General features: G+C 42.2%; 1 protein-coding gene across 1 annotated transcript; it reads right to left on the bottom strand.

The window, feature by feature from the left end:
- Window positions 1-4699: 4699 nt before the first annotated feature.
- Window positions 4700-14811, bottom strand: fkbp1ab (FKBP prolyl isomerase 1Ab). Its single transcript, XM_080898179.1, has 5 exons — window positions 14658-14811; window positions 14504-14551; window positions 10772-10884; window positions 6606-6773; window positions 4700-5089 (listed from the first exon to the last, which is right to left on the bottom strand). Exons 1-4 carry the CDS (start codon window positions 14692-14694, stop codon window positions 6645-6647), a joined length of 327 nt encoding a protein of 108 aa, XP_080754305.1. The 5' UTR covers window positions 14695-14811; the 3' UTR covers window positions 4700-5089; window positions 6606-6644.

Below are 14811 nucleotides of genomic sequence, written 5' to 3'. Positions count from 1 at the left end.
CAATAATTCAGAGATTCTTGGCTTATATACACTCAACAAAAATATAAACGCAACACCTTTGTTACTGCTCTCATTCCCCATGGGATGGACGTAGAGACCTAAAATTCATTCCAGATACACAATATAACCATCCCTCCCAAACAGTGGTCACAAATCAGTCCAAATGTGTGGTAGTGGGCACATCTGCTATATTGAGATAATCCATCCCACCTCACAGGTGTGCCACATCAGGATGCTGATCTGACATGAGTACTGCACAGGTGTACCTCAGACTGCCCACAACAAAAGGCCACCCTGGAATGTGCAGTTTTGTCTCACAGCAAAATGCCACAGATGCCACAAGCAATGAGGGAGCGTGCAATTGGCATGCTGACAGCAGGAATGTCAACCAGATCTGTCGCCCGTGCATTGAATGTTCATTTCTCAACCATAAGCCGTCTCCACAGGCGTTTCAGAGAATATGGCAGCACATCCAACCGGCCTCACAACCGCAGACCTCGTGTAACCACACCAGCCCAGGACCTCCACATCCAGCAGGTTCACCTCCAAGATCGTCTGAGACCAGCCACCCAGACAGCTGCTGGAACAATTGGTTTGCACAACCAAACAATTTCTGCACAAACTGTCAGAAACCATCTCAGGGACGCTCAACTGCATGCCCGTCGTCCTCATCGGGGTCTTGACCTGACTCCAGCTCGTCGCCGTAACAGACTTGTGTGGGCAAATGCTCACATTCGATGGCGTCTGGCACGTTGGAGAGGTGTGCGCTTCACGGATGAATCATGGTTCACATTGTTCAGAGCAGATGGCAGCTGAGAATGTCCCAGTTCTTGCATAGCCAGCATACTCACCGGACATGTCACCCATTGAGCATGTTCGGGATGTGCTTGACCGGCGTATACGACAGCGTGTACCAGTTCCCACGAATATCCAACAACCTCGCACAGCCATTGAAGTGGAGTGGACCAACATTCCACAGGCCATAATTGACAATCTGATAGACTCCATGCGACGATGTGTTGCACTGCATGAGGCAAATGGTGGTCACACCAGATACTGACCGGTTCTGGGTCCCCAGACCCCCAATAGAACAAAAAACTGCACATTCCAGGGTGGCCTTTTGTTGTGGGCAGTCTGAGGTACACCTGTGCACTACTCATGATGTCAGATCAGCATCCTGATGTGGCACACCTGTGAGGTGGGATGGATTATCTCAATATAGCAGATGTGCCCACTACCACACATTTGGACTGATTTGTGACCACTGTTTGGGAGGGATGGTTATATTGTGTATCTGGAATGAATTTTAGGTCTCTACGTCCATCCCATGGGGAATGGGAGCAGTAACAAAGGTGTTGCGTTTATATTTTTGTTGAGTGTAATAAGTCAGTGAAAGAGGCTAAATACTCTTATTTCAATAATCTCGTAAATTGTCATAAGAATAATCCAAGGGTATTATTTGAGATTATCAACAGTATTGTTTATTCTCCAACTCAGCTGTCTGATGATGATGATTGCAATACATTTCTCAATCACTTTGTAAATAAGTTGATGGACTTGAGATCAAAAATCTCCTCAAATGGCTCCCCTCATGAAAATGGTCCTTGGTGCCCTGGATCATCTACTTCTTTTTCTCCAATTACAATGAATGGTTTAACTTCAGTAACAGGTCAAATGAAATCCTTGTCATAATATCCTTAGATATATTACCTCCTTCTGTCCTTTCTGGGACTCACCAGCAATGGTCCCACATTGCTGTCTGTCATTAACAGTGACTCATTAATACTGAGGCAAGGTAACTGTGAAGTAACAGATTCTGAAGAAACAGAATCTTGATGCAAGTTCTACTGGTAATTATTTGCCTATTTCAAAATTGCCATGTAGAAGCAAATTATTATAAATTATTACAAAGCAATTGTAGAAAATTAGTTCTTGGGCAGCACCATGGCTCGGTGATTAGCACTGTTGCCTCACAGCAAGAAGATCCTAAATTCGGTGATGTTTAGGTGATGAAGCTTAAAAGACATATACTGCTGATTGTCATCGGCATAGAAATGATAAGAAATGTTATTAAAAGATTGAATAATGCCAACTAGAGAATGCATGTAGAAAGAAAATAATAATGGATCCAAAACTGAACTCTAACCTGCAGGTCAGGGAGGTGAACTTGTTTGCTCTAACAGTGAAGGTCCTATCAGATAAGTCAGGGGTGCCCAATCCCGGTCCTCGAGAGCTACCGTCCTGCAGCTTTGCATCCTTGTTCCCACACACCTGAATCAAATGAATGGCTTGTTATCAGGCCTTTACCTCTTCAGCATGCCATCATGTTTGGCAATCAAACCATTTGATTCAGCTGTGTTAGAGTAGGGATGCATCTAAAAGCTGCAGGATAGTAGCTCTTGTGGACTGGGATTGGGCAGCCCTGAGATAAGTAGAAACCCAGCCTAAGGAAAAACCAAAATACACAAGTGAAAACTTTAAGCGTATTAAGTAGGATTTTATGGTCAATGGTATCAAAGGCTGCACTGAGATCAAGCAAAATTATTACAGAATAATTCCCTGCATCAGAAGCTATTTAAAGATCATTATAGATCTTCAAGAAAGCAGTCTCATTGGAGTACTTTTGAAAACCAGACTGAAAAGAGTAAAGAATCTGTAATTTGCATAGTAAAGATCAGAACTGTCCATCCATTCTCTTCTGCTTATCCATGTGAGGGTTGCAGGGGGCTGAAGCCTATCCTGACAGGTCGCCAGTTTGTCGCAGGGCTAACACATAGAGACAGACAACCATTCGCACCTATGGGCAATTTAGAATTACCTATTTACATAACCCCAAACCATGCAAACTCCACACAGATGTGAAATTTAAAATTGAGGTCAGAGGTGACATGATACTTAGACGCAAACTAGAACATGATATTTTGAATCCCCATATTCCTGTGTCATTTCCTGAATGTTGCTAATACAAAGGTAGCAGCATTTTAAGCATAGTTTTAAAGATAAAAGACATTTTATTAAAGATTTAACTTATTTGACCTTTAGAAGTAATGTGATACTTAGAATCCTTCTATATTCCCTATATGCCTATATGTTGTCAATAATAACTATAACCAGAAACACAGAAGGCAAAAGGTTTACTTAACATGAATTCAGGCGTTAATTCATTATTTGTCTTCAAAGATTTTAAGAACATGGTATTGCTTGCTGTCTAGATGAAAGCAGTTATAACAAGGTTAAGCCAACAATGTATGTGTATTCATCCAGTATTAATCCAAGTGGTCTTTTTGCAGTGCAGTAACTCATACAGAGTTCCAGTCAGCTTGAAGCAGCACATTTTTACTTTCCCCCCCAGTAAGCTCATGCATCCTGAGCACCTTTTAAAGGTTCCAGATGGCACCAAGTGGAATTCTAGGAGAGATAAAAAATATGCACAAAAGCTTTTATTTAAGCTGGTATTTATGATTAGCTTGTAGGCACTTGTGGTAAAATAGTTTCACAAGTTATTGATTTTTAAAGTGTTTATCTAATGTTAATACAATTTATTATATAAGCTGCTCATCAGTTTAGTTGTCTAGGTTACCCCACCCTTGGCTTGCAGGTCAGTGAGCAGCAGTCAATAAACAGAGGCAGCCTCTGAAGCATGATGATTGGTCTGCACTTTGTCACGCCCCAAATGGTAATAAATCAAATACAGTGGAGTAGAAAAAAAAAAGCCAAAAATAAACTTCATAGGCATGTGGAGAGTACTTCTTTTATTTTAAATATGTCTTCATTGGTTTAGCCTGCATACAGTAATGCATCAGCACAGAACTACACAGTACATAGGTGGACTGCTGTCACACCAGTTGCAGCTTGGCCAATGTGCAACATCAACAGTCAATATCAGACAGCCAGGCCAGCAAATCCCTTCATTTAAACTCCATTTAAAACTACTACTTTTTTTTTAGATACAAAAACCACAAGGACGCCTGTGTGTCAGCAACTTTTTTTATGACAACACAGACTTCAGTTAGGCAGTGTGGTACTTAACAGTGGCAAAAAAATAAAATATAACTAAAAAAAGAAGAAAATTTATCGTCATAGGTTGAACATCAGCCATGTTGATTCTAGAGATAGAAAGTGAGCATCTGAAAAAATACACAATTGTAATTGATCCACAAAATAAATCAGGGAGGTTGCAATTTGACTGACACCCTCCCCTTGATTTCAAACATTTCCATCCTATTTTTATAAGACAAAAATAACCAAACTTCCAATTGACACGTGCTCCCACAAATCCCGTTGTTGCACCGTTCGACCTGTGTATGGCTTTAAATGGGGTTTAAAGACTTGGCAAGATGAGAAGGCAGTAATAATAAAATCAGATGCAAAGCTTTCAGCATGTACGCACTAAGTTTCCATCAGGCCTACAACATGCAGATAGGGTAAAGTAGTAACCGTGTATCTGGTGAGAAGATTTAGGCACACATGAGAGCTATCTACAACTGTTACTTGTTCTCTTTTGTGCCAGCTTAAATTCGCAAGTTCAATGAAAAAGTAAACACAGTGGTGTTTTACAGAAACTACGTTCCTGTGTCGCACCATTAAGGCCTTCCCTGACTTTCACAACAAGTAGCCATTAAATTTAACCTTATGCCTATTTAACCCAATTTGAAGCTGGGCAGGGATAAAAATGTGTGCTTTTAATATGTTTTTGTACTTTTTTTTTTTTTTTTCCTTTATTTTTTTTTGGAATACAACAAGCTGTCAAACATATAACATCAGTATGGGTTGGACTTATAAAGATGAATGTTTCGGCTAGTGGTTCATTGGTTATGTACTTTTCAGCGTAACCATGCACAACATTTCTAAAACACAAAGAAAAGCAATTCAATTAGCATTTTAAGATTAAGAACATGGAGGTTTTTAAGGCTATGACCCATGGTTTTTCTAGGAGGAAGAATAAGATGGAAAAACAGAATCAACTCAGTCACAGAGACAAAATAACACAAACTGTCATAGTTTGATGAAATAAGTAGTGGAATATTGACTTGAGCCTCAAGTGCAGACTCTCCTAGCTTCTCTCCTGGTCGCCCGTGTAGGAAGTCCCCTGTGATGACAACATGAAGGAGAACATCTTGTTTAAAAACATTTTAGGATGTACAGATGGAGATACCTCTGACACTTTAGTTTGGATTGAGATTTAAGAGTCATCTTATCAAGCTTAAGTGTTTAACAGCAGTATATACACTCAGGGCACTTAATGGAATAAGATAACCCCCCACATCAACCAGACAATCGCCTATTTGGCAACTGGGAAGGAAACACTCCCTTTAAACAGGATGAAACTTCCTGCCACGACCAATTCAGGGGTATGGGTAAAAACAAGGAGTGTAGGAAGTCAATTAAGCATAAATGCTAAATGGATGCTGTGAAACATATTTGAATAGGTGCACTTCTGGGATCCAAACTGGATTTAACTGAGACGGTAACTTGGAATATAGGATATATATGAACATTAAAAACAAGTATCAACTTCTAGGTTACAGAATTAAAAGCCAAAAACTTCATTTCCTCTAATGGCCAGTATAAACTGGCTACAAACAGAGCTTTAGCTGTAACATTACAACCTGGAGAAATGGTTTTGTTCTTTATAGCTAATTTCCACATTAATAACACTTAAAGTTAGGGGAGTGGCCCAAAGCTGTCTGGTGTCACATCCACTAAGCTGATTCACTGTCATTAAATTCTATTTTTTTAGTATTAATTACACTAATTATGGGGTATCTATGTCTTTGTGTTATACCTGTAGAGTTTTAGGAGATTGTAAACCAAGCTTTTGAATGTCAGCTAAAAACTAAAGCTAGAAAAAAAAAAACACCCACTGAAGTAGAAGAAAACAATGCTAACAGAGCCCAGAAAGAAAGTTAGAATGTAGCCATAACTAGCTACATTATAACTATAGCTACATTAGCTCAGTTTTTAACCCAAATTTAGCCAGTTCATATTCATGTGTGAATATGTTAGTTCTGTAACATAATGAAATGCTATAATAATAGGTAGTGAGTGAATTCAATACATGCTGCAGCTACAATATGTCATGTAATGTGAAATAATAAACTAGCTACTGAAGAAGCTAGCCAACTGTTATGCTATGGTACTGTGTTAAAGTAGGCTAGTTGTGTCCTGTCAGGACAAAAAGAAAAAAATTAAAATGACAAAGGTACAACAACAACAGCTCATCTGTGGTGAGAGGAAAGCTCTAGGACAGCCTGAACTTGTGAGTGTGCTACCAGTTATTTTCTCAATAACAACAACCCTTGTATTCTAGCCTTATGAGTTTATGGGGCTTTTGGGTGGCTGATTTTTTATTTGAATCCTTGGGCAACACCAAGTTGCTCTCCAGGGTGTTCGTCAGAGTATGAATGTGTGTGTTTAGATGGAAAGCAATTAAGTGTAGGAAAAAAGTGCTTGCATGAATGGGTATAAAGCATTCCAAGTGCTCAAGTAGAGTCGAAATGCATGATACGAGAACCAGTCCATTCATCACTTGCTGTGCTGCCCTGTGTTTAATATGTAAGCTAGCTAAATGTATATCAGACTGTGACTTTTTACAGACTACTTACACAACATTAAAAAAAATAAATAAAGCCAGCGGGTTTGTTTCACTCCAAACCCAGCAGCTCTACATCAAAGATGAGGGTGGCATTAGGTGGGATGATGCCCGGATGGCCTTTGTTTCCGTAAGCGTAGTCAGGCGAACAGGTCAGCTTGGCCCTCTGACCAACACTCATCTAGATGCAGGAGGATGAAGAGGAGGAGACAGAAACAGGACAAAGGCAATGGATTGTTATTGAGCACTTGTTCTGCTAGAAAATACAGTTAATTGGATCATAATGTAGTCTCTGCAGTGGAAGTTAGATAATAAGCCACAGGGGACAGTAAAAATATCTTGTTTACTAATGATGCTTCAGTTTTCCTCAATCTTATCCACAGTGCATCTACTCTGACTGCTTTACTGCACAATAGCAAATCAATCTAAATGCCCTGTGGGTATATTAAAGATCACACTGAGCACACAGAGAACTTGAAGTTGCTACCATTAAAAATACAGGATGTCCACACAGGCAGCACCAGCCACCTCATCTAAATGCTGCACGGCTGAGCGGGTGAGATATGGAGCTGTGTCCTTGCTGTGTTGGTGCACAGAGGAACAGAGTTAATGGAGAGCTTGGTAAGTGAAAACTCGATAATGGAACCATGTCAATAAATTTATGTGTTACAGAAGCAAAATACATCTTCTTTGAAACCATCCCAGTTACATTTGCCTCTAAATCATGACTGCTGAAGCTGCCGAGCTTTATGACTTTTCCCCCAGAATCTGATCCAGTGGCATACAATACACTGCAGAATGTCCTCTGAGGACATCTGAATAAATTCACACAGCTTATAGACCAGCTTTAGCTTCATTGCTTGATCATTATTTTATATGTGCTGTATTGGGGTTTCCGTATGGGGTACTAGATACAAATTTAAGACTGTTTAAGACACATAATAAAATGTTTATTTCCTTTCTGCAATCAAGTCAGTCCAATGTAAAACCAGTGGGAACAATAAGCTCAGCACTTACAGTGGGGCAAAATAGTATTTAGTCAGCCACCGATTGTGCAAGTTCCCCCACCTAAAATGATGACAGAGGTCAGTAATTTGCACCAGAGGTACACTTCAACTGTGAGAGACAGAATGTGAAAAAAAAAATCCATGAATCCACATGGTAGGATTTGTAAAGAATTTATTCGTAAATCAGGGTGGAAAATAAGTATTTGGTCAATAACAAAAATACAACTCAATACTTTGTAACACAACCTTTGTTGGCAATAACAGAGGTCAAACGTTTACTATAGGTCTTTACCAGGTTTGCACACACAGTAGCTGGTATTTTGGCCCATTCCTCCATGCAGATCTTCTCGAGAGCAGTGATGCTTTGGGGCTGTCGCCGAGCAACACAGACTTTCAACTCCCGCCACAGATTTTCTATGGGGTTGAGGTCTGGAGACTGGCTAGGCCACTCCAGGACTTTCAAATGCTTCTTACGGAGCCACTCCTTTGTTGCCTGGGCGGTGTGTTTTGGATCATTGTCATGTTGGAAGACCCAGCCTCGTTTCATCTTCAAAGTTCTCACTGATGGAAGGAGGTTTTGGCTCAAAATCTCACGATACATGGCCCCATTCATTCTGTCCTTAACACGGATCAGTCGTCCTGTCCCCTTGGCAGAAAAACAGCCCCATAGCATGATGTTTCCACCCCCATGCTTCACAGTAGGTATGGTGTTCTTGGAATGCAACTCAGTATTCTTCTTCCTCCAAACACGATGAGTTGAGTTTATACCAAAAAGTTCTACTTTGGTTTCATCTGACCACATGACATTCTCCCAATCCTCTGCTGTATCATCCATGTGCTCTCTGGCAAACTTCAGACGGGCCTGGACATGCACTGGCTTCAGCAGCGGAACACGTCTGGCACTGCGGGATTTGATTCCCTGCCGTTGTAGTGTGTTACTGATGGTGACCTTTGTTACTTTGGTCCCAGCTCTCTGCAGGTCATTCACCAGGTCCCCCCGTGTGGTTCTGGGATCTTTGCTCACCGTTCTCATGATCATTTTGACCCCACGGGATGAGATCTTGCGTGGAGCCCCAGATCGAGGGAGATTATCAGTGGTCTTGTATGTCTTCCATTTTCTGATGATTGCTCCCACAGTTGATTTTTTTTCACACCAAGCTGCTTGCCTATTGTAGATTCACTCTTCCCAGTCTGGTGCAGGTCTACAATACTTTTCCTGGTGTCCTTCGAAAGCTCTTTGGTCTTGGCCATGGCGGAGTTTGGAGTCTGACTGTTTGAGGCTGTGGACAGGTGTCTTTTATACAGATGATGAGTTCAAACAGGTGCCATTCATACAGGTAACGAGTGGGGGACAGAAAAGCTTCTTACAGAAGACGTTACAGGTCTGTGAGAGCCAGAGATTTTCCTTGTTTGAGGTGACCAAATACTTATTTTCCACCCTAATTTACGAATAAAGTCTTTACAAATCCTACCATGTGGATTCATGGATTTTTTTTTTCACATTCTGTCTCTCACAGTTGAAGTGTACCTCTGGTGCAAATTACTGACCTCTGTCATCATTTTAAGTGGGGGAACTTGCACAATCGGTGGCTGACTAAATACTTTTTTGCCCCACTGTATTTACAAAGCACATGAGCGGGTACATTGATATCACTGACATCACCACCTCATTTTAACCAGCTGAATTTCATAATTGACAGTAATACAACTAACTAGTTACATGACCTGGAACCAGACAAGTAGCAGAAACTATGGCATTTATGGCATTTGCTCCAGGTATAATGATACTGTTTATAAACAGGAAACAATGAACACGTCTGAACAAGCAAACTCTAAAGGGCACGATTTTTGGTCCTGGAGCCTTTCTAAAGTCAGTTTTTTTAGGCTGTTTTTAGTCTGGGTCATTTTGGCTAATCGTGAATGAATCTGTTAGACTGCAAGTCTGCAAATAGCCTAAGCGGAAGTCAAAAGACATTTTGCAAAATGCAATCTCAGTTTTCATTTTTTGCCCGGTAAGAATTTTACTTCGCACTACCTCTTTTCATATATCTGCTTTCATGGTCAAACTGTTTTTTTCTTTTGTTTTTGTGTCCAGCCCATGCGCCGCTTAGCAGACAGTTAATCAGAGTCCCTGAACTGTTGATTGAAATTCTTTGTTTTTTTTTTTTTAGTGTTCAGACTAATTAGCAACAGCATGTCTGCTAACCAAACTAGCTAGCATATGGTGATAACTTAGCACACCATCCTCGGCTGTAAATATGGTCACTTCTCGTGGCGATCGTGGCTCAAGAGTTGGCAGTTCGTGTTATAATCGCAAGGTTGCTGGTTCGAGCCCTGGCTTGGACAGTCTCGGTTGTTGTGTCCTTGGGCAAGACACTCCGCCTACTGGTGATGGCCAATGGTGCGATATGGCAGCCTCGCTTCTGTCAGTCTGCCCCAGGCTACAACTGTAGCTTGCCTCCACCAGTGTGTGAGAGTGAATGAATAGTGGAATTGTAAAGCGCTTTGAGGGCCCGAAAAGCGCTATATAAATGCAATCCATTATTATTTCCGGCTCCAAAAGAACTACAAAACCAGTGGAACACGTCAGCTTTGTTATTTCCATCTTCTCAGCAGAGTCGATGGTTGTTAACCTGACTGAAAATAGGCTGAATGAGCATAGATGTATCCATGTTTTATTGAATCATCATCAACTTCAGTGAATGTTGTAGTTAAATTCCACCATCTTGGACTGCAGCTGGTGAAGTAAGCTTTCTTCTGTTGTACAGCTTAGAACTGCAGCACATGAGCCAGTTTGGTGGCCTTCCAGCTTGCAGAAGATCTCCAGTAAGGAGTATGAACACCAGCAGCAGTCCAAGATAGTGGAGTTGGAATCTTTCCAACCACAGGACTAGATCCTTCCTACAAAGCAGCAGATGGATATTGAAGACCGCCACAACAGTAACCTACCCAGTGACTCAGCTAGTAGGGAAAATACAAAATGGTTAGCAGCAAATTAACTTCCCAAATAAAAGTGAGAAGATTATGGCCTAGTAAACTGAAGGTGGGTATCACTGGAGGGATGAATATATAAAACTAAAACGTGCTAACCCACCATGTAAAGTCTATGATGGAAAAATGTAACGCTACTAATAATAACCTTTTTACCTTTTCCCAAAGTTCTCCAGCCTACCTGCACTACACCCTCTTCCCAGCCTCGGATCACTTCCTGCTTGCCAATCTTGAACCGGAAAGGCTTGTCTCTGTCACGAGAAGAGTCAAACTTCCGTCCGTCTGTGAGAGAGCCTGCAAACAAGGAAACGGTAAGATGGAAGTACAGTGTGTGAGAGAAACAGAAACAGCTGCTGGTGCACACCCTCATCCTGCTGTTGAAAAAGCCAGCCATTACCCCTGAACATGAACAATTACAGGACTAATCACTCACAGAATGTTCAGGCCGGCTAATATCTAACGTGTACAAGTTGTTTCATAAAACCATTGCAAACAGTGATGTCTTCCAAGCTTCTCTGGCATCCATCATCTCTGCTGTGTTTATACAGAGCGCACAAATAAAGGGATTCTCAGCATCTCAGAAATAGAAGCTGCAGCTGTCTGCATGGTGGGTTTGAATGTGAGTCAGGAAGATGCAGGCATGGGTGCACAGAATAGCAGCCCTCCAATACCATTTCCGCCATCGTTATTACTGTTATTACCACCACCGTGGAAGGGTGTGTGTCTGTGTGTGTGGTTGCTTGATGCAACATAACACATATCGATACGCAGATCAGGAGGCGAGCTGGTAAGATGCAGCCTGTAATCCCAGCGGCACGGTGGGGTGTCCTGTCCTCTTCTGGAAATCTAGATATCAGATTATCTGGACAAGCTAAAGGTCCCATTCGATCCGAGCACTGCAGTGCAAAGAACCCAATAATGACTTTCTCACACGCTGATCATTTCCTGGATGCAGAGCTGCTCCCAGACAGACCAAGTTTTGATCTTCATACAGATGTCTGCATCAAAAAAAGACTCGCTTGTGTAACGGAATATCCTGTTTCATGTCAAGATAACTTTGTAGGCTTGCAGGAAGGGAGACGGCTCAGAGAGGAAATCCTGCAGATTGTGGGTTATTAAAAAGGAGAGAATGCAGTCTCAAGCCTAAAAACAAGTTTTAAAAAATATGCTTTGCCTTGCAAAGCCCAAATGAGCTCTGACTTCATGTTACATAATCTCGAAGCAAAGAGGCTTGTGTTACAGGGTGAGTTATGTCTGTCTCACCAGGCAACACGCTTTGCCAAACTAAAAACAGGTGCAGACAAATATGTAGTCTAGTATGCTGGGAACTGCACGACATGATCTACATGTTACTCCCTTTTAATACACTGCAAAGCATGCTAATGATATCTGTCAGTCTGTCCACTGCTTTTACGTCTCAACAGCAACACGAGGAAGGATTTCCATGAAGTAGTGTGCAATTTCCACAAGAAAACTCTCAATGACTTTGCTGATCCACAAACTTCATGCTCCACTATGAGTGGCTTGTAATAAATTAGTTTTTCATATAGCACTATCTGAGGAGAATTTTAATTTATGCAAAACTTTGGCAATAGAAAAAGCCACAAATTTGATTGCACAAATTCTGCTAGCATGCACACAACCGACTGCTAAACCTCAACATACGGTTTTAGCATTGCATTGCTAGCGTTGCGGAGCTCAGATGGGAGAGGAGTCCAGAGGGTAGGGCTGCCACATTGAAAGCTCAGCGGTACAGAGGTTAGAGCGAGGGACAGACCCATGGCTGAAGATCGTAGGATCTGAGACGGTGTGCACGGGTGAAGGAGGTCAGACAGATACTGAAGGCCAGCGTATGGAGGGATTTGTAAGTGAGAAGGATCTAGTAAGTGATGTGTGACTTGATCGGCAACTAGAGATTAATGGGGGTTGGGGGGTATATGTTGCCAAAACTTAGTCTGTTTAAATGAGAGCCAGTATAAAAGATGGACACAGTCACTCACTGGATAGTTAGTCACTTTTCTCTATCACCAGTGTATTGAAACCAGATGTGACGAGTGAGGGCTGGATCTGACTGTGAAACCCCGTGCTTATTAGTTAATAACTCTATACTCATAGGCTTGTTAATATTAATAGGTCAAGTATACGTCATTAGTCAATTAAACGGTGCTACCAATTTGCTAATGTCGACAATTTGTCATGGACGAGTGTTCATATTTTGGATAATCCTTCTTTATCCACTATTGTTTTTGCCAATCAGTTATGCTATCAATAATAATAATGGATTGCATTTATATAGCGCTTTTCGGGCCCTCAAAGCGCTTTACAATTCCACTATTCATTCACACACTGGTGGAGGTGAAGTGTCTTGCCCAAGGACACAATGACCGAGACTGTCCAAGCCAGAGCTTGAACCGGCAACCTTCCAGTTACAAGACAAACTGCCAACTCTTGAGCCACGATCGCCCCAGTCACTACTTTAGACTTTTTTTAACACAGTATGATGTTCAATTTCAACCCAACTCCTCCCTGAGCCTGGTTCTGCCGGAGGTTTTTTCCTGTTAAAAGGGAGTTTTTCCTTCCCACTGTCGCCAAGTGCTTGCTCATAAGGGGTTGTTCTATTGTTGGGTTTTACTCTAATATTAAAGGATCATTATCTTTCAATATAAAGTACCTTGGGGCAACTGCTGTTGCGATTTGGCACTATATAATTAAAACTTAAATAAATTGAACCATTTCAGTCTTCATCTGCACCCTGTGGCTTTGGATTATTAGTTAGACAACAAAACATTTTATGCTGCCATCCAAGTTGACTCCAGTGAACTGTAATAAGCTTCTTCCTTTCTAAACATTTTTTCTTAAAAAAAACACAAAAAAACCCCACCAAAAGACAACTGAGATATTAATTAACACAGAAAATAAGTCTTAGCCACAGACTGTGCTGTACATCAGTCCTACAGCTCTATCCTGGTGGCACAAAGGAGGGGTTAAAAATAAAAGATGTGACTGATATTGCTAACTCTTGTTCAGAGTGACGAAGTGACCAACATTCAGTGTTGTTCACATAACGTGCAATTCTCCAGAAAATAGTAGAGGATTAAGCCTGCTATTATTACAGTCAGCCAGACGGTTATAATCGGCTCAGCTAAACGCCACCAACCCCCAACCCCCCAACGACCCCAGAGAAACTCCAACAAAGACAGAAAAGCGCTGGAAATCAGACGGGATTTAAAACCGTGCTGTCTGGGCTCCTCTGGTCTGTCTGTCTGGTCCTCTGAGTGAACCCTGCGGCGGAATCAGTCTGCGTCCCCCCTCCACCTCCTCATTTGTTAATTATCCAGACAAGACAAATGACCACATTCATCCAGTGATCTTCATGAGGCTGTAATGGAGCGGTCGGCCCCAGACTGAGGCGCGCATTATTTTACGCAGTGGTGAATCTAGAGCACCGTCCCCGGGACACACCACCACCTCCACCACCAACTCCACCTACTGTTGCTGATGCTGCTTTGCACGTTTTCACCTACCCAACACACCGAATGTGCGGGGAGTAGAAACGCGACGAAGGGGTTAAATTTCCACGCAGCTCGGTCGGTGACTGACAGTAATACCTCTTTGCCCTACTGAGAAATCACTGCCTGGAAAGGTCTGAGGCACAAAATATGTCTGCTGTGCACACTTTGTCCGGCTGCACGTTGCTCTTAATCCAACCCTCACAGCGTCCCTGCGAGGATTCTCATCATCTCCTGCGATACTTTCAGGATTATCACGCTGAGCTATTTTTCAGAACGGGTGTAGGACACAGTGCCCACAGCCGTTACTCCACTCGGACGGCCTTCCCGTGAACCCGCCGGTGTGCCTAACGTGTACAGTGTGTCCGTGCACGTACAGTTTAAGTTTGTCACGTCAAACTCACCGACATAATGCACCACACACGTCTGTCCTTTTTTGGGGAAAGTCCGTCCTGTGGAGAAGCCAAAAGGGAGCTCAACATAACATGCTCATGACGCAATTAAGGCGCTGTTTCTATGGCTGCACGCAAGCACGTTAAAATGTACAGCAGGCTTTACCGTCACCGGGGGTGATGGTCTCGATTTCGACTCCCATTTCAGCGCTGTGCGTCCTGGAGCTGCTGCTGCTGTCCCTGAACACGGCAACACTCCTCCCGCAGTCAGTCTGTCTGCGCGCTCCTCCGGCGGATGTTCCACATCTCTCTCTCTCTCT

Source organism: Rhamphochromis sp. 'chilingali' (assembly GCF_963969265.1).
Source record: "Rhamphochromis sp. 'chilingali' genome assembly, chromosome: 12".
NCBI classification, from domain to species: Eukaryota; Metazoa; Chordata; class Actinopteri; order Cichliformes; family Cichlidae; genus Rhamphochromis; species Rhamphochromis sp. 'chilingali'.
This window is presented reverse-complemented; position numbering and strand designations above follow the sequence as displayed.

What these genes read in the sequence shown, in the direction of transcription:
- fkbp1ab (XM_080898179.1), bottom strand. Translation starts at nt 14,694, where the DNA reads ATGGGAGTCGAAATCGAGACCATCACCCCCGGTGACG. An exon ending in GACCATCACCCCCGGTGACG is followed by an intron (nt 14,552 to 14,657) that starts GTAAAGCCTGCT and finishes GCTTCTCCACAG; the next exon opens with GACGGACTTTCCCCAAAAAA. An exon ending in GTGTGTGGTGCATTATGTCG is followed by an intron (nt 10,885 to 14,503) that starts GTGAGTTTGACG and finishes CCTTGTTTGCAG; the next exon opens with GCTCTCTCACAGACGGACGG.